General features: G+C 43.1%; 1 protein-coding gene across 1 annotated transcript in view; it reads left to right on the forward strand.

Annotated features, from left to right (window-relative positions):
• Positions 1-21543: 21543 nt before the first annotated feature.
• Positions 21544-26110, forward strand: part of PLCXD3 (phosphatidylinositol specific phospholipase C X domain containing 3) — a gene marked incomplete at both ends in the record, with an annotated part of 84702 nt that continues 80135 nt past the window's right edge. The window contains one exon of the mRNA XM_082300968.1: positions 21544-21646. Coding sequence (XP_082157094.1) covers positions 21544-21646 — 103 coding nt within the window. The remainder of the gene's footprint in view (positions 21647-26110) is intronic.

Below are 26110 nucleotides of genomic sequence, written 5' to 3' on the forward strand. Positions count from 1 at the left end.
TAATGCATGGGGTTCACTGACTAGCCCCCTGGACGGATCTTCATCTACTGTGAAGACATCTACTACGTCTACTATGCCTGGCCCTCAAGTTCCAGAGCCTCATTCCAATTGTTTTGGAAAGGCAAGAAAGGCTGGTAGGGATTTATCTGTCACTCTGAGACCTGTTTCCATTCCCCCCAGCAGCAGCACGATCCATGACTAAAGTCAGTCTCTCTCTTGCTCCGGTGAATGGTAGTGTGGTCACCTCTTGCCTCTGTGGTTACAAACAGAGATATATTATGCTCCAATTATAAATTGAAGGAAATTTTTAGTCAGTTATCTGATTTAATTTTTTTTTAAGACCTTGTGGAATGTGATAGAACACTATTATGACAGAGAGGAGATGCATGCAATAGTGCTAGTATGCAAACTCTAACATACAGAACAGTATTTAATAATAAGCTTAACATGACAGAAAACAATAAAATTATTGATAATGTGCAACATTATATTTAGAATTCCTGCTGTTGGCGGTGACCAACTGAACAAAATGTCCCACCAGTGATGTTATCCATCTTTCTTCATTCTTTCCAAGGCATGGTGTATCTCTTCCATACCAGGATGAATGGTGATTAAGTTCTGTGTCCATTGCTTCAGGTTGTCATACTGTAGTTGTTTTTTAACGAGTTCAAGGTTCATTCCAGTGGGGGTGGGCAGTAAATCTTGACCAGAAGTGTAGCTAGATTGCAGCAAATCGTGGGTTGTGACAGAATAATCTAATTTAGGTAAAATTACAAACGCAGATGTTTGCTTATTTCTGTAGAGATGTAGTCTCTCAATACGGAATCAGGAATAATTCTCATACAAACACATCCCTTTCCAATGTATACATGCACAGTTCCAAGGATTTCATCAGGATGTATTATTTCAAACTGACAAACATTTTGTTCAATGTCAAGACAAATGTCTTGGGCCTTAACGGTGTTGTTTTCACCAATAAATCCTTGTTGTTCCCATGCAATGCATGCATCAACATGGACGGGTTGTTATTTGTTCCCATTTTGCTGGACCCATACTCTGTGCTATATCAGATAGGGAATAATTCCACAACGATTTAACCCCAGGACCATCACTGGTTATGCATGTTGAAGCATTGTATATTATTAGAATAAAACCTTTACTAGCTGGTAGGGTCATAGGTGAAGTTAACTGGATGCTACCAAGATGGAAATTCTCTTTGAAATTTATTTGCATTATCTCAGATTACTTCACAAATTTCAGTGGGCAAGGTACATTGCCTTCCCTTATAATTGCTGCTGCAGGAACTTGTATCCACAATTGAGTTTGGATACAACTAACAGGTATTGGTACAGGCTGTACTTAGAATAGTCATTATATAAGTTGACAATCCTTTTCATCAATCCTTTCCCATTGAGGTAATATACCTGATAAGAGCAATTGGTTTCAATTGGTATAAAACACTTGGTACTGAGTTTATTTTGTTTACTAGGACTTCAGCATTCATGCTCTCTAACAGCCCTAATGCTGTCCCCAGGATACCAGTTGCATCTCCCCTTGATCATTTCAGAGAGGTGAGGGTCAGTCCACAGAACAATGATAACCATCCTGTGTAAAATGTGCTCAGGAATGACAAGTAGACAGGTTTAATTGCAGATATTAATCTGCACTGATAATTCCACTTGTTTGAGGGACCACAAAGGACTAAATAACACTTTCTTTCAGCCTTTATATTTGATCACACAGGGTTCAATTTTGAAAATTGTGGACATAAGGTTTCAGCACTCTTAAAGGGAGTCTTGAAAATTTTTACTTTCAAGTAAGATAGGTATGAAGAAGAGCTTTGTCAAAAGATAGAGGTGATCCAAAAAATTAATTACTGGACCACGGCAAACTGTATTCAATATTTGCATTGAACTACAGTCATCCTCAACTCTGTACTCTCTTTGTGTCACTCCATGACTAGGACTGTCACAGAGCAGAAGGATTAAGATGCTGTCATCAAGGAATTCACATTAGGATCAAGTTTCTCACTCACAGCACTGACATACAGCAAGTTGAATTAATTGTAAACTGTGACTTGACAAGCACTGGGTAAAACTATGGTCACATGCAACACATGCTGTGAAAACATACCAGTATCTTTGGGGAGATATTTAACTCTATAGAGCCCTCATGCTTTCAATCTGCTTGTTAGTGCAGTCACTGATAAAGCCCTCAGAAGCAAAAAGTCACAGATTCATGGATGATTGACTTCTACGAGGCCAACATGACTCTTCATGAGCATAAAGAAGCATTGAAATCTTCGGAACCCTGACGTGCTTTCTTAGCTTGCACAAGTGTGCTTTGAGTCATAGAATCACCTCAGGCTGAGGTGAAAAAGGACCTCTAGAGGTCAACTGGTCCAACCTCCCCTGCTCAAGCAGAGCCACTGAGAGATGGTGGCTAAGGACCACCATCACACAGCTTCTGCATTTCTCTGAGGAAGGAGCTTCCATGAGCATCCTTGGCTAGGCCTGTGAGTTCTCAGTCACTGTGATGGCAAAAAAAGGTTTCCTGATGTTCAGAGGGAAGGTTTTTGATTTGCAGTGTTTTGCTTTGTGCCCATTGTCACTAAGCATCCCTGGAAAGAGCCTGGCTCAGTCTTCTCAGCACCCTCCCTTCAGGTATGGATATACCTTGAAAAATTACCCCCTTTGGAGTATTCTTCAGGTTGAACAGTCTGTTGGCAGCACTTTCAACATTTCTTAATAGGGGATGCTCTAGTTCCTTCATTATCCTTGAGAACTTTCGCTGGGTGTTTGCCTATATGTCCACCTCTCTCTCAAAAGGGGGAGTCCAGCAATGGACACAGTATACCAGGTGTGTCTTCCCCAGTGCTGAGCAGAAGGAGTTGGATCAGACCTGCAAAGTCAGCAGAGTAAGAAATGCCTCCAGATGGTTTATTTCTAACGAAACATAGTACTGGGTATGAATGGTGAAGCCCGTGACTTTATAGAAAAAATACAGCAAGGGGATTCTGCTTAATAGCAAGACAGCCTAGTGAATCTGGGAAGCTTTTGCTCCCTGAGGCCAGAGCTTGTGTCTTCTGTGTGTAGTTCCTGAAAGCCCTGTGGTGTCATCAGAAGGTCATTGTGACATAGTGACATCAATCCTTTTTGCAGTGTGGGGCAGCCCTGAAGGGCCAGAATGCCTGACCTCCTCCACTGGGGAAATCTACATTTGGGGGAGGATTTGCTGTGCGGCGATAGTGGCAGAACCTGGGGAGCTGATCCTAGTCTGATGCACTCCCAGGCTTCAGCTGCTCTTGCTGAGAGGCCAGAAACTGCTTTCACACCTTCACAATTCCTGTTTGCGCATATCAGAGAGGTCAGTCAACTGCCCTGCCCTGAGAGCTGTCACATGCAAAGACAACTCTGGTGTCATTTGTCTACCCCAGGATAGTCCCTGGTTCTTGTGGCAACTCAAGCACAGCCTCGAAGTAGAAGAGGCAGCTCTTCAGTGCTTGATGTGGACAGCTTGGCTGCTGTCTGCAGACTGCATCTCTGGATTGTGTCTCCAGGGCAGGCCAGGAGCTTTGTGTCTCTTTGGTTTGCAGATGGCATTGGAGGAAGGTTACTCAGAAGGCAACACCTCTTCCTCTGCTGCCAGCAACAACCAGGTGCCCCTGGCTATCCCTGGAAGAGGTTTTGACTGCCCAATCTGCCTGGACATCATTGAGGATGAAACCTCTGTGAGCTGGTGCAGACACACTTTCTGCTTTCCTTGCATACTGGAATGGGCCTGCATCAGACCTGTTTGCCCGATCTGCCGGGAGCCCTTCCAATACCTCTTCCGCAAGGTGGGAGACAGTAATTATGAGGTGTACTACACCCGCTCCCCCAGATGTAATCGAGGAAGGAGAAGTCATCGCCACTCTGCAGAAAGGAGGAGGTATCATTCTGCAGGGCACCGGCAGCGCAGCTCTTCCAGACGACAGCATGGCAGTGGCCATGCCAGGGACTGGGAAAGGGACCGAAGCAGGTCCCAGAGGCAGAACCATGATGGTCACAGCAGGAGTCAGCAGGCCCGGAGTTATGACCCCTCAAGAAGCAGGAGATGGCAGCACAGCAGTGCTCAGGAAACAGATCCTGAAACTTCTCATGGTTGGGACCAAGCTTCAAGGTATGAACAGGATGTCCCAGTCCGCTCGGGGAGGAGTGAGCACCGTCATCGGGCACAATGGGTCCCCTCCAGGGAATCGTGGGCAACAAGGAGCCGATCTTGGAGGAGGTCCCACGGCACTTGGCACCAAACACAGAGGGAAGAGCAAAGGAGGAGGGATTACGATGAGGGACAATCTGCAAGGCCTGAATGGGATGTCCCCGACTCCTTGGGAAGGAGCGAGCACCGTCAGCAGGCACAACAAGCTTCCTCCAGGGAAGCCCAGGCAACAAGGAGCCGATCCCATCGATCCCGGCAGACATACTGCAGCCCTGAAGGACACAGGTACAGGTAGCACACCCCACCAAGAAGGGTACTACTGTACGTCCTGCTACTAATGTCACAAATATACCACTCTACACCAAAGTGGGTTCTACTAACAATTTCAAAAATAAAGTCAGTTCCAACCATCAAGCTTGGAGCATAGAATCTCTTCTCCATCATAGAACACATCTAAAAATCTAGAGACCTATGTAAGGGTGACCAAAGTTAGGAGAATAACAAGCTAGAAGGTAGAAGCTAGAAGAAACACCTTGATCTGGTTTATTCCTAGACCAGAATGTAGTGCTGGGTATGAATGGTGAAGCCTGAGACTTTATATAAAAAAACATGGCAAGGGGATTCTGCTTGACAGGAGGCAGTCTAGTGAGACAAGCTACCTGGGAAGCTTTTGCTCCCTGAGGCCAGAGCTTGTGTCTTCTGTGTGTAGTTCCTGAAAGCCCTGTGGTGTCATCAGGTCATTGTGACATGTGTGACATCAATCCTTTTTGCAGTGTGGGGCAGCCCTGAAGGGCCAGAATGCCTGACCTCCTCCAGTGAGGACAGACATCTGTGGGTGGGGGAAGGATGGACCTCCATCCCATTGGCTGCCTTCTGAGGGCATAGAGAGAATTTGCTGTCCAGCGATAGCAGCAGGACCTGGGGAGTTGATACCAACCTGCCACATTCCCAGGCTTCAGCTGCTCTTGCTGAGAGGCCAGAAACTGCTTTCACACCTTCACAATTCCTGTTTGCACATATCAGAGAGGTCAGTCAACTGCCCTGCCCTGAGAGCTGTCACATGCAAAGACAACTCTGGTGTCATTTGTCTACCCCAGGATAGTCCCTGGTTCTTGTGGCAACTCAAGCACAGCCTCGAAGTAGAAGAGGCAGCTCTTCAGTGCTTGATGTGGACAGCTTGGCTGCTGTCTGCAGACTGCATCTCTGGATTGTGTCTCCAGGGCAGGCCAGGACCCTCATGTCTCTTTGGTTTGCAGTGCCAGATGGCGTTGGAAAAGGACTTGGCTGAAGGTGGCTCCTTTTCTTCTATTGCCAGCAACAACCAGGTGCTCCAGGCTGAGTGTCCACATAACTCAGAGAATCTAATGTGCCCAATCTGCTTGGACGTCATTAACAATCAAGTCTCCGTGAGCTGGTGCAGACACACTTTCTGCTTTCCTTGCATACTGGAATGGTCCTACAACAGAGCTGTTTGCCCAGTCTGCCGGGAGCCTTTCCGATACCTCCTCCGCAAAGTGGGAGACAATAACTATGAGGTGTACTCAACAGGGCACTACATCAGCTCCGCCAGACTTAGTCGAGGAAGGAGAGATCGTCGCCACTCTGCAGAAAGGAGGTGGCATCATTCCACAGGCCACGGGCAGCACAGATCTTCCAGCAGAGAGCGCGGCATTGGCCATGCCAGGGACTGGGAAAGGGACCGAAGCAGGTCCCAGAGGCAGAACCATGATGGTCACAGCAGGAGTCAGCAGGCCCGGAGTTATGACCCCTCAAGAAGCAGGAGATGGCAGCACAGCAGTGCTCAGGAAACGGATCCTGAAACTTCTCATGGTTGGGACCAAGCTTCAAGGTATGAACAGGATGTCCCAGTCCGCTCGGGGAGGAGTGAGCACCGTCATCGGGCACAATGGGTCCCCTCCAGGGAATCGTGGGCAACAAGGAGCCGATCCCATCGATCCCAGCAGACGTCCCACAGCCCTGAGGGGAACAGGCACAGGTAGCACACCCTACCAAGAAGGGTACTACTGTATGTCCTGCTACTAGTGTCAGAAATTATTACCACTCTACACCAAAGCGGGTCCTACTAACAATTTCAAAAATAAAGTCAATTCCAATTTGGGATCAAGGATCTATTTTCTGTTACAAAATACATTGGAAAATCGAAAGAGACCCTTGCAATGATGCTGAAGGTTATGAGGGTAACAGGCTAGAAGATTGCATGTTGCTTTTCTCACCCTGTTCTATCTTACACTTACCTGTAAGTATTGAGTATTTCCTATGTGTCTCAATTTTTGAGACAAAACTTCAGGAGGAAACACTCCAGAGTGAGTGTCTCCTCCAAAGGAAAAAGGGCCTCCCCTTTTCTTTCGCCAATGAGACAAATGTGTCACAGCAAGTGAAAGTGGGAAAAAAAACCCAAACTGTTTATTAAACACCAAACAAAACCAGGGTAGAACAGGAAAAAAAAAGAAACCTCAAAATATAACAAACTCCCAGAGACGGAACAGACACCCGGGCTCGGACCAGTCGGGGCCGCCCCATGGGCCCGCCGGGGCCGCCCCTGCAGGCTCCCCAGACCGGCGAAGAGGGAAGGGAGGCAGTGAGGCAAGGGGAAGGAAAAGGAAAAAAGAACAAGCAAAAAGCCCAACAGAACCTTTTCCCAGCTAGCTGGAACACAAAGGAAACCAAAAAGCAGCACAGCACTCCCGGTGCACTCCCTCCCAAACCCTGCCAGGACCCTGGAGCCCTTGGGCTGAACCGTTCAACGCCCCCTTGGGTCCTGGCTCCAGCCCCACTCCCCGGGTCCATCCTAAAGGCACAGCGTCCTTGGGCATTGAGTGGACGGTTAAGGAACAAAGCGGCTTCATAACATCACCCCAGGACAATGTGGCTGTGTCTTTTCCCGCTATATTGCATTTTCATACTATCTTCAGCTGAGAAGAAAAGGAGAATAATCCTTTCTGCCCTGGTGCCAACAACGTCAATGTCTTACTGGAAAGCTTCTTGTCCCTCCACATTGCCCATCTTTTACACTTTACCCTAAATATTGCCCAGAATATCTTCTCCTCCTACCAGTCTTCTCTCAAGGTGGCAGTGAAAAGTGAAGTTGGTTTACAATTACTCTGCTGTATCACAGACTACCTGGTATGCTCTGTGTAGAGCCTCACCTTTAATGCCCTCAGTGGCAGTACAGGCTACATACTCCAGATGATATCCAAAGACTACCAAAATCATTGGAAAACAATGGTGGACCCAGAATACTGTTGTTTTCAAGTAAGACAGAAGTGATCCAAAAAATTAATTACTGGGCCAAGACAAATTGTGTTCAATTTTTGTATTGAGCTAGAGTTGTCCTCTGCTCTGTACACTCCATGACTAGGACTGCCACAGAGCAGAAGAATTCAGAATCACACAGCAGAATTCAGATCAGGATCAAGCTGCCTACTCGCTCACTCACAGCACTTACGTGCATCAAATTACACTGGTTGTGAGCTGTTGACTGTTGCAGTCACTTCATCACAGAAGGTCACCAGAGTGGTCAGGCACGATCTGCCCTTTGTAAAGCCATGCTGTTTGTCTCGGATCACCTCCTTGTCTCCTATGTGATTTAACAGTGCTTCCATGAGGATCTGCGACATTATCTTCCCAGGCTCAGAGGTCAGGCTAAGAGGTTTGTAATTCCCCACATCTTCCTTACTTCCCTTCTTAAAAATGGAGCAATGTTTCCCTTTTTCTAGTCACCAGGTACTTGGCCTCACTGCCATGACTTTTCAAATATGACGGGAGATGCTTTGCAACAACAGCACTCAGTTGCCTCAGGGACAGTATTTCCCTGGGATGCTTGTTGTCACTCCATAGACTTGTGGCTGTTCAGTTTCATCAAGTGGTCCAGGACCTGCTCTTTGCTCACAGCTTCAGTCCTCTAACTCACACCTAAAGTTCAAGAATTTGAGAGATGTGTAAGCCTGACTACAAGCCAGTGAACACTGAGGTGAGGAACTCATTGAGTACTTCAGCTTTCTCTGTATCTGCTGCTACCAGTTCTCCATTCTCACTTGTAAGTGGCCGTTATCTCCTTGGCCTTTCTCTTCTTACCTATATCCTTAACAGAATTCTTCTTGTTATTCTTCACATGCCTTTGCAAGCCCAGTTCCATCTGTGCCTTGGCTTTCCTTATGCTGTTCCTACACACCCAAACCATATAGCAGTACCCTCCCCAAGTCACCTGTCCCTCTTCCACTGGCTGTGCATTTTCTTCTTTCTTCTCAACTCGAGGAGCAGATCTTTGCTCAGCCATGCAGTTTTCTGGCCTGCCTTGCAAGATTTCCTACACAAGGTGATGGCAAGCTCTCTCTCTTAGTGCTCTAAGAAAAGCACTGCCAGCTCTGGTCACCCCCCGGGTCCTTAAGGACAGTTTCCCAAGGGATCTAATTCACCAACTCCTAAAATATGTGGAAATTTTCTCTTCTAATGGTCAGGGTCCTGACCTTTCTCCTTGCCAGGCCCACACTCCTGTGATCACGAACTTCACCAGGGCACAGTAACCACAGTCCAGGCTGCCTCCAGACTTAACCCCTCTAATGGAGCTCATCCACATCAGTGGGCACCAGGCCCAGTAATGCTTCTCCTCGGTTGGTCTGTCCAATACCTGGACCAGGAAGTTGTCCTCTGCACACTCCAGGAGTGTCCTGGATTGCTTACAGCTGGCTGTATTGCCCTCCCAGCAGATGTCTGGGTGGTTAAACCCTCCCATCAGGATGAGAGCTGGTGACAGTGATGTGCCCTGCAGCCAAAGCAAGAAGGCTTCTCCTGATGAGCAGCCTGTTGTAACTTCCACCACCTGGTGTCCTTTCTTGGTCGCCCTGCCCAGCTTGTTCTCCTGCTCAGCCCACAAAACTCACCACTGTTACTGCTCCCCTCACCAACAGAAGATTCCTGTGTCACCGAAATCTGCCGTGGTTGCCCGTGGCAACATCCTTGGCACGTCACCCTGCTTGAGAGAGCTGCCTGCAAGTCTCTCAGCTCTTCAATGAGCTACAGAATCTCCTCAGTTGGAAAGGACCCATCAGGATCATTGAGTCCAGCTCCTGGCCCTGCACAGCCCCATCCTAAGGATTGCACCTGTGAATGTTGTCCAAACACTTCTTGAACTCTGTCAGGCTTGCTGCTGTGACCACTTCCCTTGGGAACCTGTTCCAGTGCCCAACCACCCTACACTTGAAGAACCTTTTCCTGATATCCAACCTAAACCTCCCCTGACTCAGCTTCAGGCCATTCCCTCGGGTCCTGTCAGTGTCACCACAGAGCAGAGATCAGTGCCTGCCCCTCTGCTTCCCCTTGGGAGGAAGCTTCAGGCAGCTATGAGATCTCCTCTTCGCTAGGCTGAGCAAGCCAAGTGAACTCAGCAGCTCCTTGTATGACTTCTTTAGGCCTTTGCTTGGATGTCCTTGACTCCAGGAACCCCCTGCCCTACTCATTCTCATGCTCAGCCCCCAGAACTTACTGTAGCTGCCACTGCTGTCCCTGCTGTTGCTTGTGCCTCACTGGCTGTCCCTAAGCCTTCCTCACTTTAACTTCTTCACAGTTACTTCCTGTAACTTTTGAGATACATTTTACACTTCCCAGGCTTTATCAGACACAGCACAAGAAACATTTATTGCCTCTTATGAATCTTTTAAAGACATTAGCTTAAATGCCCATTGTTTATCATTCTGAGAAATTTTGCCTTCCAAATTCAGGAATGGAGCTGGGTTTCACAGGCTTGATCAGAATATCTTCCTTTGGGCAAAACAAAAATGTTAAAAAAGACAAATATTTCCAGTAACTCCTCCCCTCTTGTCCAGGGCAAGGCTAGTGGTCTTGAATGGCTGGTCCTTGTGATGACTGGCAGAAGGTTTAACATAGTGGGTTTTGCAGCTCTCCCCACCACAGGGGGCTTTGGAGTTGTGGGAGCCTATGGGAGACACTATTTCAACAGGAGCCACCAAGCTGAGGTGCAGAAATTGAAAAGCAAAAGCCCACCCAACACATGCATGTTAAACACATGCATGTTTAACCACGTGAATACTAGCATGTTGATAATTCCTTCTTGTTAATAACATCTATTGCGTTGATGAGTAGAGGTCCCTATTAGCTTGTCACTGTGAACAATACCTGAGCTGAAGAATTCACTACTTTAGAAAAAAAAGTGAATTGCAAGGAAATGGGAAAGTGAGGGAACAGTAAGGGTACTTATTTCTGCCAGAGCATCTGCCCAACCATTGCAAGGTGTTTTGTAGGTGCTGTGCTGTAAGTAAATGGATTACAAGAACAATTTAAAACAAATTACTGTTCTTCCTCCTTCCTCCTGCCCTCTTATCTCTCACAGACACAGACAGTTTTAGCAGAGAGATTCATTGCCTTTTCATACTAATGTTTTCAAACATTTTTTTATGTGTGTACATGAAATGCCAGATTTTCCTTCTGCATTTAGCAAGACTTCCTTTTTTTCAAGTATTGGGCGCACAGTAAAAGGACGTTCAGATTATACCAATCTCCTTTTGTGAGGATTTTTTTTTCCCCAAAGGCATTATACTTCAATCAGCGAACCATTTATCCACTGCTGGCACACACACGACTTCTGAAATCCTTATATTTTTCTTAATTATCCTTCTTCTTTGTCCTACAGTTCCTCTGCATGCAGCAGAAAGAAGGTGGCACTTCAAACCAATCTCAACTAAACTTCTCTAATTTACTGAAAGTTGCTCAAACAGCTTCTCCCTACAATGAGAACTTCTAGAGTGTTTTATACAAAGAATTATTGGAAAATAGAGTTGTGGTGGTGACTAATAGGTGTTATTCTCTCAGAGTGCTGAAACCCCTTTAGTGCGAGTGGTCAACCACATCCAGCTGGACTTCCAACTGCATGCGTGTGTGCCTGAACTATGTTTTTCAAAATGTTCTTTCTGGCTTTGCTCTTCCTGGGGGCAGTTTGGTTTCAAAGTTTTTCTTTCATTTCATGTATTAAGGACATGTATCTCCACACACACAAGAAAATTTTCAACCTGAGATCCAAAGTCTGGTTCCAGGGAAGAAAACTGATGTAGATCAGTATTTCTGACTGTCATTTGCAATATACAAAGTAGCTCATGCTTTTCCTCCTCCTTCCACAACACTTGGTCTGTTTGGCAAACAAAACTATGTACAAAGCTCTTGCAATATTGCAGGGAAAGCCAAAACAGCACTTGTGCAGGTTGGCTGTCTCGTATTCAGGCACAGAGTCTCCCATCAGCTTCAGAGGGGGGAGGATTTTAACCACTGTGACTCCTCAGTCTGTGTGTGAGTCAACTTGTTTATCATCCAGACCATTCACAAACCTCCCACTGCTACTTCCCTTTCAGCAGTGGAAAATTCTTCCAAAAATTGAATTCTAAAAACGAGACAGAGTTTTGGTGTTTCTTTCCCTTCATATGGCTTGTGGGATAGCACATCAGTGCTTGTGTTCCTCAGATTGTATAAGCTTAACATAACAGGGAGGAAACTTCAGCATTCTACCTTTAAAATTTAGCTGCTGCTGAATCATTTCCACACAGAGATTTCAAACAGAATACTTATGCCTAGAATCAATGTACATTTTCTTCTACTCATAAATATGTGTTTTCTGATTTTGACATGATTACATATGTACACTCGCAAAAATCTGTTGGTTTACACAGAACTGCACCACACTTCAACTGACAAAGAATCCTGTGAAAACAAAAGACTACTTAATAATCTTCAAATTGAACCTAGAACTAATTAAGTGCAATAATAAATACTTTGTTATGTTCTGCCATTCTGCTCTGCTCAGAAAGGTTTTTTCTTTTGTCTGGAGAGTAATGAAACCAAACACTGGGCTTTCATCTCCAGCTTCTTCCACTCCTCCAAATCCATCTGAGCCTTCTTTGTTTCACAGTGCCTTTGCAGGCACTGGGGGGGTTGCAAAGCTGTTAATTACCATGAGCAAAATACCTTGGATCTCTCCCAGGTGAACAAAAACAGCATGCTCACTGGCTGAATTAAGTTTCTCTTTTCCACAGCAGCAGAAATTGGAAATCTGTTGCTTCACACACGCAAGAAAGAATATTTTAGTGAGGTCTGTATGTCTGTGTGCAGATTCCTGCAGAATTCTTTCGCTTTTCATTGTGTTGTCTGGCTGAGTCCCTACTAACCTCCAGAGGGCCTGGAGCCAACGTGAAGAAGAGTAGACACTGCACATTATAACACAGTCATGTTCTGACCTGTCCAGCCCTTGCAAAAATTCGTGTTAAAGCAGCTGGTTTGTGGACAGGACAGGGAATATTTATTTCTATAAAGTACTGCTTTTCTCTATTGCCCTTAAAACTTGTAACTAGAAGACTGAGTATGTGAAAAAAAACCCAGAACAAGTCAGATGTATATTAAGGCAAAGTGATGGTACGCTGAGTTCAGTCTATGTGTCAAGCAAAGGAGCTGCCCAGCACTGTTGTGGGAACCACTGGGGCTTTGTTTTGTCATTGGGGTGATGCTCTAGTTTTGCAAGTGAGCCTTGAAACTCAGACTCCACTTTTGATGAGAAATCCTTGTCCCTTAAAAAAATACAGTGGATGACCCATAGTGCTTGCAGTGGTTGTTGTGGGGATAAGGCAGACACAGCCATGCTCCCAGCCCCACACTAGTCTTGCTGGCAAGGGTGCAAGCACTGTTGTTTCCTCCAGCTGCTCATCTTGAATGGCCTCATCCCTCCCTCTGTTGTGCTGCTGGGATCTGTCCTCCCTGTTACCTATTTGACTCAGTTCATGGCCAAAGATTTTAGTTTGGTCAATGTGTATATTTCAACAGGACTCAGGACGTCAGGAAAGTGCAACCATACTTTAAGGTCTTGAAGTCAAAAAAGCAGGTGCTGAAACCCTCTTTGTTAGACTATAACCACAGTAGGTGTTTCAGTGGATGAAGGCATTATTCTGATTACTAAGCTACTGCATCCAATGAAAAAGGGTAAAAAAATTTTTAAATGAGAAAACACTGTTAAGATACTGTCAGGTTGTCAGAAGCAATGTATTAAAGCCGCAGCCTTTATGAGCTGCTGGAATCCTGCAGCATATGCAACACATAGGAGGGTGAATTGCAGGCTCTCCTGCCTGCTCATGAGCAGATGAAGGAGGCTGGCCAGAGAAAGACTGCTCCCTCTGTCCTTTGCATTGGTTTATGGTGCCTGTGGGTTACCTGGGGAGACGCCTCTGATCCTATTTAATCCCTCAGCCTATTTAATCCTGATTTTTTCTCCAAGAAATTTGGGAAAATACTTTATGGCCTAGAAGCTAAAATGTTTGACTTTGTATTGCAAAGAATAATGAATTTTAGTCTTAAGGGGATTGTATTCGTATTAGGAATTCCTGATATCTTTTATTCACTCAGTGTCATATGGATCATTACAAACTTAATTATCTTGATAATCCTGAGCTGTGCTGCATTTAATGAAACTGTTTTTAACAAGAAGAAAGTCGCGATGAACAGCAAGTAGGGCCCAATCCTGCTGGCAGAGAATTCTTTCAGAAACTGATGTCTGATTTCCAATCCCTAGCTAGAAATATTTACAGACTTTTGGGATGGTTCACTAGGTACAGTGCAGACATGAAATTAAGGTCTTAGGTGCATAATTTAATTTGCCATGAAGGCCAAGGGTGAGGCAGCAATTCAAAGCAGAGAGATGTGGAGATGAGTCCAGAAAAAACAGAAGGAGTTAGATGGCAGCAGAACAGACACTCCAAAGGAAAAGCAAGACCAGCTCCTCCACCCCATTGTCCCAGAGAATGGATGTTCAGGGGCAGAGATAATCCCAGAACCTGGTTTCTACACTCGGATTCCTTTCCTTTCTTTGTTACCACCCACATTTTCCATTCTATTGTTCCATCTCCTCTCTCACCCTATGTTCTTGGGCTAGAAGAAAAAAAATCCCTGGTTTCAGCTAAGAAGTTTTATGCTGTTGGACCTTGAGTAATGACCACATAGTGTTGTATCACATCACAAAGTGGAGTGGAGAAATGTAGACCATGCAAACGCTGACTTCTCACACATAATTGTCATTTCTCTTTCTCTAGCGTTTGTGCCAACCTCATCCTGCCTCTTGCCCTTCAGAAGTCAGATGTACCACCCTTTTGTTTGGGGTTGAGACACTGCCCTGTACCCTGTACTACCCAACCTGCAAATGCCAGGCTGAAATAACTGCACTGCTCACAGTGATCATGGGTGCGTGTAATTAAAAAGGAACATGACCTCTCATCCACTGAGCAGGCACTGACTGCAGCCTGTGAAATGTGGCTGGCATACTGATTTGAGTCATGTGCTAAGATCTCATTAGTCCTGCTGACTATTTTCAACACCTTTTGAGAGTGCTTCATTACCATGCAAACAGCAAGAGCTTGTTTGGAAAGCCTCATCTGGGATGCAGACATGCATCTTTCATGAAACATGACTCCAGTTGCCAAAAGTAGTGATACACAGGACTCCTTTAAACACAGGACTCCTTCAACATATGAAACATAGAACTCTTTTAACATTAGCACTTCAGTATAAAGTGTAGATTAATAAAAGTTGGCTGTTGGCTGCTATACTCGACCGCAACTGCTTTTGCAAGACAAGAAGCCTGGCCCTGGAGGGGGCTGTGATGATAACTGAATAGGAGATGTTATGCCTAACACTAACTGCTCTTGAAAAAAAACAAACCCGAGCGGACTAGGATGATAAGGGACTGGAATGCGAGCTAATGGGTTTGTCTCACCGCCTGTCTGCAGAGCAAGGGCCTAACCCCTACAGGCTAATCGACAAGGGGGAAGACGCATGCTAACTGCTGTTTTAATGGCAAATATAAGAACTGTCACAAAAGGGTAGAAAAATGTAATAGGAGAATAGGAATATAATCAATACACAATTATAAATGAAGTATAACAAATACAGCAACAAAGTGTGTAATAGTAAAACTAAGTGTGTATTAGCAAAATAGATGTGATAAATGTATTAAGAATAGCGTACTGTGTTTGTAACTCTAAGATAAGGAAACCAGTCATGTGAGACCCCTTAGGGCTGTAACTTTAAATAAATGACCAAAACAAGGGCAGATTATGAACTTGTAAATGTATAATTACAAACTTGTAAACGTATAAAAAACCTCTGTAAGATGACTATGGCGGACATGCACATGGAGGTGTTAACCCCTGCGTGCTCCTGGCCTGGCCAATAAAGGTGTGTTTTACTTTATAGTACCTTGCTATGGAGTAGATTCCTTTGAATCAGGAGAACTGACCACTGCTAACACTCTGGAGTTCCTGTTGGAAAGTCTCTGTGTCATCCATCATCTTTTCTATTTAAAAATAGAAAATACTTTTCATCTCCAGTGGCTTAGAATATAAGTAGGTGCATCAGCTATTAACCAACCGATACCAGTTTTACATCCAGTGGATGCAAATTTGGTGGAGTATTTTCATCATCTCTCTGATTTTGGACTATTCTTCAACAGGCACAGAAATAAAAATACTTAATTATTGCCTAATATTATTGCCTAATATTTAATAAGCCTAATATGCTTAAGCAGTCATTATACTTCTATTTGCTTTCACTATTTTCTGATTTAATGCAGTTCCCATTTCTTTAAGCATTTTTAAAAAATGTTTACTACAGAGCATGAACTGTTTCATTTACTCTTTTAAAAGTAATCATACAGCAAAGAGATGGGAACTATGTAATAGTATGTATGTGCTGCTAGCCATATCAATTACAAAATGCCACTCTAAATATCTTGATGGTAAACAAACTGTTGTAAAACCTGAGAGTTTCTTTTTATAGGAATTAATTTCCATACCTCGACAAATTAAAAAATACTTTAATATCTATTTAGAAACACTGTTTTCCTCTTTTCTCTCAGTTTCTAAATACCGTGCATGGTAGTTCTGAACTACATCCTAAATAGCTTACACATACAAGCAGATTGCATCTTCTGTTTCTGGTGGTCCATTCTAAAATCCCGGAAGCACTATCCACTTCTGATTATCTCATCCATTTAATTCCTGCTACTTTCATTGATTTTTCTGTGTATGGACTTGTTTTTATTTACCACTATGTGATAGCCTAATAAATAGTCAATGAAAATAACTTTTTTATTTCACTTGATTTTTTCTTGCATTTTTAACAGTTTTTACCCTGCCTTGAACATTCCTAATCTGTCTGTGCTGGTTACAACCCAAGGGAGATCAGACATCATCTGGACAATCTTCTGGAATGTTTTGTCTATTATTACTTTTTAGTGAAGATTTTAGTTAGACTAAAATTTTCTATTCGTACAAAGGGCTGTATTTTCTGACAAAACTAAATAGTCATGGGAATATCCAACTGCCTCAAAAACACCACATACTTTTTTGATAGGGCTAGAAAACACAGGAGGGGAGAGGTTGGTTTGGGTCTTTCAATTATTTTTTTTAACCAGAGTAGATATTTTCATATGGATAAAGTCTTTTTTGATCATGTCAGCACTATTTTGGGAGGTTACAAGGATTATGATCAGCACTGAACCTTCCTTCTGCATTGCTAGTGGTAAGCCCACCACTAAACTATCTTGTTTAGCTTTTGTTTTCAATAAAACAACAGTTTTCTACCAAGAGAATGTGCTCAAATTCAAATGCTTAAATCAAGATTTCTCTGCAAATTCTTAACCATGTCAAACATGGGACCTTCAAGCCTCACAGATGCTTATTCATGACAAAATGTTCATGAGCTTCTATAGAAACCTTTTAAATGTCATCAGGTTGGTCTAGAAATAAAAAGCAATCCCTTTCTCACCTTTCCCTGTACCAAATTTGCTGACTTTGCTGTGATCTTATAGCACTGGCTATGAGAAAATAGGGTTTTTCATGTTCTGCCACTTCTGCTTTTGGTAATGCCAACACAACCAAACTTGCTTGTTTTTAACCAGGTAAAAAAGTAGCCACTGGTGTGCCTTTAAGCAACTATTTTGGGTGAGACACAGCAGGATTCTGCTTGACAAAGTTAAAAAAGAAAAAAAGAAAAAACAAACCTTCTTCCAGAAACCTGAAAAATACTCTTCAGAAGGAAGTAGCTAAGGTGAAACTGATTTCCACCAGAGGACTGGATACAAAGACTCGAATTTGCCTTTTATCCTGTTTATTTCAAGTTTCCAGAATTTCATTAACCATAACAAACTGTCTTGTCAAACACTTCAATTATTATATTTTCTGTATATTTTTGTAATGTCTTTGCTTTAGTTATAAAGTATACAAGTAAAAACATGTGCTGTACCTTTATATTAACCCATCATCTTCACAGTCACTGTAATTTACCACAAGAGAGTTGGGATAACATTAACATCAACCTGACATTTGTCAGCTGCTTAGAGCAAATATTGTTTCTTCTCAGATTCATTATTGGCACAAGCAAGGATGCTCAGGTTTTCTTAGTAAAGAATAACAAATCAGAATACAGAATAAACCACATTTTCTTCTGCTTTAAATTCAGAAACATTTATTCTTTCAGAAAAAATGAATCAAATATTATTTTCCTGTTTCCACAAGGTTTCTCACTACTGAGGAATTTTGTAATCTGTTTTGACAGGACAAATACTGCTAAACAGAAATTGCTTAATAAATGCAGGGTGAGATTGTCACAGTAGCCAGGCAAAGTATGAAATGACAACAAAATACCTGTCACGACTTCTATTCACCCATATGGATATTGAATAAATTATCTCATTCGATCAATATACTTTGACTCCTTGAGATTTTACATGCTTTTCCTACTTATTATACCTCTTAGCCATGAGAAGTAGCAAAATTGAGAATATCATGGATCCACTGTGTTCTCAAGTAACAAGAATATAATTGGGAACCCAGCTGCAAACAACTGGAAGAGCTTTACAGCCCAAATGTTACTGATACAGTCCCTGAAAGCCTTGAGAATTGCAAACATGGGATGGCAGCCAAGATTTGTTCTGAGAAACTTCTATAACAACAGAAATGGGTAGTAAGAAGAAGGAAGAAACCAAACTTCAGAAGAAGAATCCACTGAAAAAGTTCAAGTAGTTAAACAATATTAATTCTTCAGTTCAAAGCCTCATTTTGAATTCATTAACAATAAATTTAAAGTAAATACATCAGATGTAATAGGAAAATCACAGAAATACAATGCTCCATTAAGTATTTTTTTCTTTTACCTTTCAGAATGGAATGTACTTTATGGAATTTACAGGAAAAGATCCTGTTAGTCCTTTGTTATTCACATGATTAAAATAGATGCCAAGAACATATGAAAAAGCAAAGTATCTGACTGTTGAAATGAAAAAGTGTAACAGTGAATGTATACTGTTAAAATGTTATTTTTTTAGGAGAATAAAAACAACAGTAAGTCTTTTTTAATGGTGTAATTAATTTTGAATGCTGAAGAAACATTCCTACTGGCTAAATTACTCTTTTGCCATTCCATGGAAGCAGAGGTGTCTCTATTAATCCACACTGCAGACTGGAGAGAACACAATACATGATGAACAGATAGCACAACTTCAATTTTCCATCTCTTCATGGCATCTTCAATGAGCTCAGCATTGCTGTGAATAAAAGAGCAAAGATGGTAATTTTTTGTATCTTGGCTCTGCTTTTAATTTTCATTTTACTTGGTATTTTTAAGCTCTTAAATTATTTGATTCCTGGAAGCTACTTTCTTTAACAGTTCGGACTTGTTATGTATAAAGATTTCAGTAATATATCTGAAAATGTGATTTTTTGTTTTTCACTGTTTTTCAACGGGAACAAAAGTTTTTATGGATACTCTGACTTTGATTTACAGGCCGCCATTATTTATAAATCAGTGAAAATTAGTAAAATGACAGGTTCAAACTAAACCACAATGAGCTGCTCTTCAACCAAGATAAACGGTTTGCTTTTTTAAAATTAAACAAGCAGATACAAAGACAAATGCTGAAGTCTCATACCACCAAAAAGCTAAAAAAAAAACCTATTTATTTGAAGTCAAAGCTTCAAAGTCAGTGTTTCTCAGTTTGCTTGATATTTCTGACTTTCTGTCCCATAGAAGCCTTCTTTCCTATTCCACTTCCTTCCAAATTATTTAAGCCTGTGATTCCCAAATTCATAGAGGCACAATGACAGATTGTTATGCAGTTACATTGCATTAGGAACACAGGCAAACCTCTTAGAACACGATTAGTGTGAGACATGTTAGAGTGGATGAGCTTTTATGAAGCAGAGTATCCATGGTTTGAAAATTCAGACGATAAAGAATCTTACTTTGGGCATTAAGAAAAAAGAAGATACAAAAGCTCTAATTACTTGAGAAAGCAAATGCAAACGAGTTTCTAGTCAGCACAGAGAAGGATATTTACAGTTCTTCAGCAGAGTAGAAAGCATTATTGAATGGTTTTTTTAGATATTATTATACATATTAATACATTTTAAAGTGACAATGAGTTTGCTGGTATTTGTTTTATTTTCCTCTGAGCTATACCCAAAGCTTCAGAGACCATAAGAGATCAACAACAGCATTAACAACATGTCTAACCTTTCAAAAAGATGTATACTTCAGTTTTCTCTCAGAAAAGGTAGGCCACATAGTGAAATGGATGAAAATTTAGCAGCAATTTTCCAGGTAACCAGTGCAATCCATGAATCACTTTGCCCCTTAAATAAAAAACCTGAGTTTATTCAAATGTGTTGATAGAAATATTCATTGCTTCTTACTGGAATGCTCTTCAGAAATCTTGAAATTTTTACTAAAATTTCTTCCTGTTCTTAGAAGATGATGTAATATAACATCTTCCACCTTTACGTGAGTAACATCTTCTGTGTTTTTAGCGAGGTCTATGTCTTCATATCCAAAATATGGATTTGTCTTTTTTTTTCCTTCATGTTTGCTAGTACCAGTGATTTTGGGGCAGATTTACATCTTCGTACACAGGATGCAATACTGCAAAAACCTAACAGGCCTTGGTGACTGTTTGCAGTCTCCTTCCCCTTTTTAATGTATTGTTCAAATCAGACTCAACATCGCCCCCAAGGTCAACCATCTGATCACATTTCCCCAGTCAAATCCCACCTTAAGAGCTTTTTTTATTGCAAAAAGCGAGTCAGCAAAATTTCCTTCATTTAAATACCTCAGAAACAGTCACTCAATTTCCAAGAAATCGTGGCTGAAGGAAGAGCTTCTCATCATACTTGCCCTGGAAACTTCAGACACAAAGAGAAGGGAGGGCTGTTATTACTCCTTCCCTGAGTTTTATTTTTAAAGCCAGCTATTATAGAAGCATTTGAGTAAGAACACAAGCTACAGGACCAGAGCTGACCCTCATAAGAATTCAAGGTGAACTGATAAATTGAACCTGTCTCAATCACAGCTCTCTCCAGGCACTGCTTTTGACAGCTCTACCATGTGAACCTCTACACATTTATAAACAACTTTCACGAAAATAGGTAATGCTAAAGTTGAAAAGACCAGGCTTGTTCTAACAGTTCAAAATGGCTCACATAGCTTTATCATGTTCATTCATTCATCCATCTGGAGGCAGCCACACAAATACTTCATTACTGCCAACACTAAGATGTTTCTCCAAAGTCAGGCTGGGGATGAGAATAGAAGATACTACTTTGGATCATCTTCAAAGAAGAATAAAAAATAATTGCCAAAAAATTAGATTTCCATGGCGTGCTCAACTAAGGTGCCCAGTTTTTTTTTCATGTGAGCGACCCATTGCAAAAAGAGACGTTCTTAGCAAAGGCAGATGAAGCCGGCAGGGATGCGAGGGATGCCGGGTCCAGACGCGGGGCACTCAGCCGAACCATCACCAAGGTCAGGGAGATTCTGCTGAGGCCCAGGGACACCAGCCGCCAGCTGGGGCCCCGAGCGCCATCCCAGGCACGGACGCCCGGCCAGCGCCAGCCCCGCGCTCCCGGGGGGTTCTGCTGCCGCCCCTGGCCCGGGCCGGGATGGTGGGGCCGGAGGGCTGCGAGCCCGGGGTGCCCGGGGCCGGGGCGGTGCGGACCCGCCACGGCCGGGCCGTGACGCCGCTCCCTCCCCAGCCCCGCGGCAGTCGGGGCGGGATCGCCAGCCGAGTGCCCGGGCCGAGCCCGCCGCTGCCGTCCGGCCGCGCAGCGCCCGGTACCGGCCCCGAGGGCGCTCACGCCGCGCCGCGGGGAGGCGGCGGGGGCTCGGCGGGGCGGGAGGAGGCGGTGCCAGGCGGGCGGGGCCCGGGCTCGGCGGGGCTGTGGTAGTGGCAGGGGCCGGGACTGGGCGAGTTGGAGCGAGAGGCGGCGGTGGCACAGCTGCGGCGGCAGCATGGCTTCGTCGCAGGGGAAGAACGAGCTGCTCTTCGCCGACTGGATGGCAGCGCTTCCCGGCAGCCTGCACAGCACCCCGCTCACCAACCTGGCCATCCCCGGTGGGTGCTCCCGGCTCCCCGCCCCGCGGCCGCCCTGCGCCGGGAAGGGGAAGCGCTCGGCGCGGTTCAGTGCTCCACGCCGCTGGGGAGGCGGCGCGCCCCGGCCATGCTGCCACGGGGCTCCGCGGAGATCCCTACCGCGCTGCCGCGGGGCTCCGTGCCCGTCCTTTGCCGCGCTGCCGTGCACTGCCTGTGGGAGGGGGGTGGGAGCGAGCCGGGCAGGTGCGGACACAGGCGCCGGCGGGACGCGGCTCCCGCAGCCCCGCGCTCTGAGCGGCTGGGGGCGGCGGGTGCGGAGTGCGTGGCTGTACCTGGTGTCGGGGTGAGAAGGGAGCCTGTTCCTTCCTGTACCGCCGAATTGGCCGATCAGTAAACCTCCCCTGACTTAAATGCCACATACTGACCCTTTCCCCGTAAAGTTGTGCGGCGAGGTCGGTCGGAGCGGGAACGGACGCAGGGCTGCGGCTGCGGGAGGGGAGGCAGGCTGCGGCAGTGTGCGGCTTCATGTCATGTCGCTGTCAGAAAACGCTCGATCTCAACACAATTTTAAGTAAGATCAGGGATGGCAGGTGATGGTGCTCAGACTATGAACTCTTTCCTGCCCTCTCAGCATTTCTTTTTTTTTTTTTTTAAGATATTAACTACGGTTGTAGACTTAGGCAAAACACATGTTAGAATGCAAACCAGTAATTGATTCAGATGATCTCTGGTTTGAGGGAGCACCTCAAGGTTTTGCAAGACCTCTTTACCAGCATCCTTCCTCTCTGAGGTGTCTTACTGGAATGAGGTTTTGGAGATGTTGAAGCTCTAGTGTCTTTTAAGCTTCTTATGAGAACGTTCACTTCTTCCAAGTTTTGTGTAGTAGCTGCTCATGTTACACCAGTTTTTACAACGCTAAAGATACTTTAAGACAATGTAGCTGATATTTGCAGAAATGTGTTTTCTACAGTTGCATTTAGACACAGGTGTGCCCTTCTAAAATTGCCTCTTAGTTTCTTGCAGTTCACACAAGCTGTGTCTAGCGTTTTAGTTGCTACACGGAGTGCTGCTGTTGGTTGAATAAATCCTGTATAAAATTCTGTCCCTCCAAGGCATAGGAACCCAGCATCTGCAAGTGTTACATCAAATTCTATTGGATCAAAATCTTTTAGTTTTAATAACTTTTCATTAGCCCACACACTGCAGAATGCTCTTATGGAATATTGGCACGATGAGAAATGAATCTCTTTCAGATGCATGGTGGCTTTTCAGGTTAAATGTATTGTTTTAGAGACTTTTTCCTGGTTCGAGGAGATATGATGAAACATAACTTGCTTCCAGATGCAAAAATTGCCTTTTTTATGCATCACTGTTAAGTGGCTTCCTTTGCTGAAGGAAGCGTCATGAGGCTGTTACAGGTACATCCATCTCACCAAGATCTCTCAGTTACTTTCTCACAGCCTCTTTCTAAAAACTGTGCACAGTTTTTTGCAGTGGACATTTCTCAGAGCTTTCACAGTAATAATACAACCTTTCACACCTTCTTAACATGTTTAAATTAAAAACAAACAGACCAACATAGAGCAGGCTGGGCCAGTTAATCCTAATATAGCATTATGCAGTGGACAACTTCTGCAGGCTGTAAGTGCAAAGACTGATCCCACGGCAGCACGATTTTGTTCATGTAACAGCCACACACACAGTCTTGCCTTTGGTGAAATTAGCAGAAAAACTTACATGATTTGAGTGGCATAGTGTTAAGACCTTTGAAAATTGTCCTTCTATTAGTGTAAATTGACACAGACCTCTTACCTACCTGTCTCACATTTTAAATGCCAGGTTTGGCAAGTAGAGTCTTATGGGGAGGGTGGCAATATAGCCCATATGAATTTGTCAGCTAGGGAGCATGGCACACAGATTATAGGTAGCAGTGCAGTTAAATACTACCTTTTAACATCATTATTATTATTATTATTTTAACATTATTATTGTGTTCAGCATACAATGTAGACATACACAATATTAGGTACAAGGGCTAATATGGGATTGATTTCATCCTTTAAGAAGAAATAACCTTTCAGACATTCATAATATTTATTTGAAAGTTTTCTCCCATATGTCTACAGGTGAGCATCAATGATGTGTGCATTATAGCTGTTAACATATAACTAGAATTCAAGAGGTTAATGCAAGGACTGTGTGTAATCCAAACCTTCATGTGTCAAATCTTCATAGTTTTAACTTGTGAATTTTTCACTGTTTTTGAAGCTAGTGTTTAACTACTAATGTATTCATAGAAATACTGTCATATCATGTGAACAGCATTTTATTTACATTGCCTTTTATTTCTCTTTACCAGAAGAAGTTAACAGTGCATTTTTTTTTTTTTTCCCCAGCAGGATTTAAACTTCCCTTGCACAGTAGGAATACTGATTTTGACCTTAATTCAGCTGGATGAAATTCAGTTCTGGAGCCAGAGCTAACAGTCAGTCCAATGCTAATGTTGAAGAAAACAAACTCTTAGCTTGAAAATGTTAGAATGAATTTTCCTTTACAAAGGGTGATCCACTGTATTAGGGGGGAAAAGTTTTATTAGAAATCATCAGTACATTTCTCATCGTCTAGAAGGAATGCTTGGAACTGAGGTGATACTCTCTGTTGTCTTTGCACAGATATGCTTGTATCATTGTAACTGTTGCAAAGAGAAGCAAAAAACCCCATAATATTCTGTCATGTCTATATTTAAACAATATTGTTGAAGGAATGTTCTGTTCATAATATTTTTTAAAACATTGATCACACCCTTTTATTGTTCAGTTGCTAAGCTTATGCAGGTACAAATTTATACTACTTACCACCCCTTATACTTTCGTAAATAACAAATCTGTGCTGGATTTTGCTAGTATTTCAGTTAAGTTCTTCTACTCGTTTCATTCTCCACAGTTCAAGCTAGGTCCTTTTGTTTTCCCAACTTCAGGAACCCGCTAGATGAGACAGAAATCTCTAATATAACATGTGCCAGCTTTGTCTGTCAGAAACTTTTCCATTTGAATTTCTTCCAAATATGAGGATGATGCATATTCTATGAGGTTTTCTTCTTTCTTTGAGCTGACTATGTCTGTGTTCTCTATGCTGCAGGTTTTCCTCAAGTGATAATAGTAGCAAATAACACCATACACTTTTTGGAAATAAAATAATCTGTTAGTTTCCAGAAAATGCCACACATATTTAATCTTCTATTGCTATGACAATTAGAATAATTAAAGGATATATTCTTAGGACTTTGGGCCAAGGTGTATGTCTTCTAGTGTTTGCAAACTGCCTCTTATGTTAAAGGATCTGCCTGGCTAGACTCTCAACTGTTTGGCTAATAAAATATGGAGGACTGTGGATTCTGGTCTTTGCAGGGGGGCTGTCTTTCAGTAGTTGGTAAAATGGGCTTTGTCGGTGCCTGTGACACTTTGACCAAGATAAGAAATAGGTTTTCGTAGATACTGCATGTTTATAGGACTGAAATCTTTGTGCCCCCAAGTTCTGCCCCCAGGTTGAGGCTAAAAGGTGAGGTATGGAGAACCTATGTATTCTGCTGTGTCAATGCACTCTTCTAATCTGAGTTGAGCATATCAGTTACATGCAGTGCAGTAAATAGACATCAGTAGGCAGTATTTCCTTATGAATTGTTCCACTTACTGGTCAATAAACTTTCTTATTGACAGTCTTTAAATATATGTCTAGTTTAATATCAGAGTTTTTGTACAAATAATTTGTGTAATCTTTGTTGCCTTTTCTCCTGGTGCTAATATTCCAAGATTCTGAGAAGTCCATAAGAATAATTTATGATGGAAAAGAGTATTTTCTCCCTCAGGTAATTCATCCCTCAACCAAAACTGGTGCTAGCCTAAGATCAGACATATGAGCAGTCTTGATGCATGCTAGGGACATGTCTGCCCTACATATAGTGTAGTTAAAATCTTCTAAATGGATTAAAGACCCAGAATATCTCTTGAGTGCATAACTTTGAAGAGCTGTGATGCTTCAGGCATTTGTTTCATAGGAGAGTTTCTGATATCCTTGTGCAGGTGCGACCTCTGTCTTCAGCAGATGTTCTTGTTGCTCAAGGATGCAAGATGAACAATACAATTTTCACGAAAATTATTTGCACGGGACCTCATTGGCTTTCATTGTTTTTCAGATGAGTTTTGGGGTTTTTTTTGCATTTTGACATATGAAGTTCTTTGTCCATCAGCTGGAAAGCGATTTCTAGACATAGCAGAACTACCTTGGCTCATCTTTAAGAAGCAGTTGTCAAGTGAAAATTTTAACATTATCTCTCTTTAGAAGGAGACTTTGAGGCTTGAAATTTGTATTTCCCACTATCATCACACTTTGAAAAGAAAGAGCAAGACCTCATAGGGAGTTACTTTACAAAGAGGAGGATGTGTTTTAGTGTCAAATGTCAAAGATGTATTGGGATATTGAACATGG

This window comes from Coloeus monedula (assembly GCF_965178545.1).
Source record: "Coloeus monedula genome assembly, chromosome: Z".
NCBI lineage: Eukaryota > Metazoa > Chordata > Aves > Passeriformes > Corvidae > Coloeus > Coloeus monedula.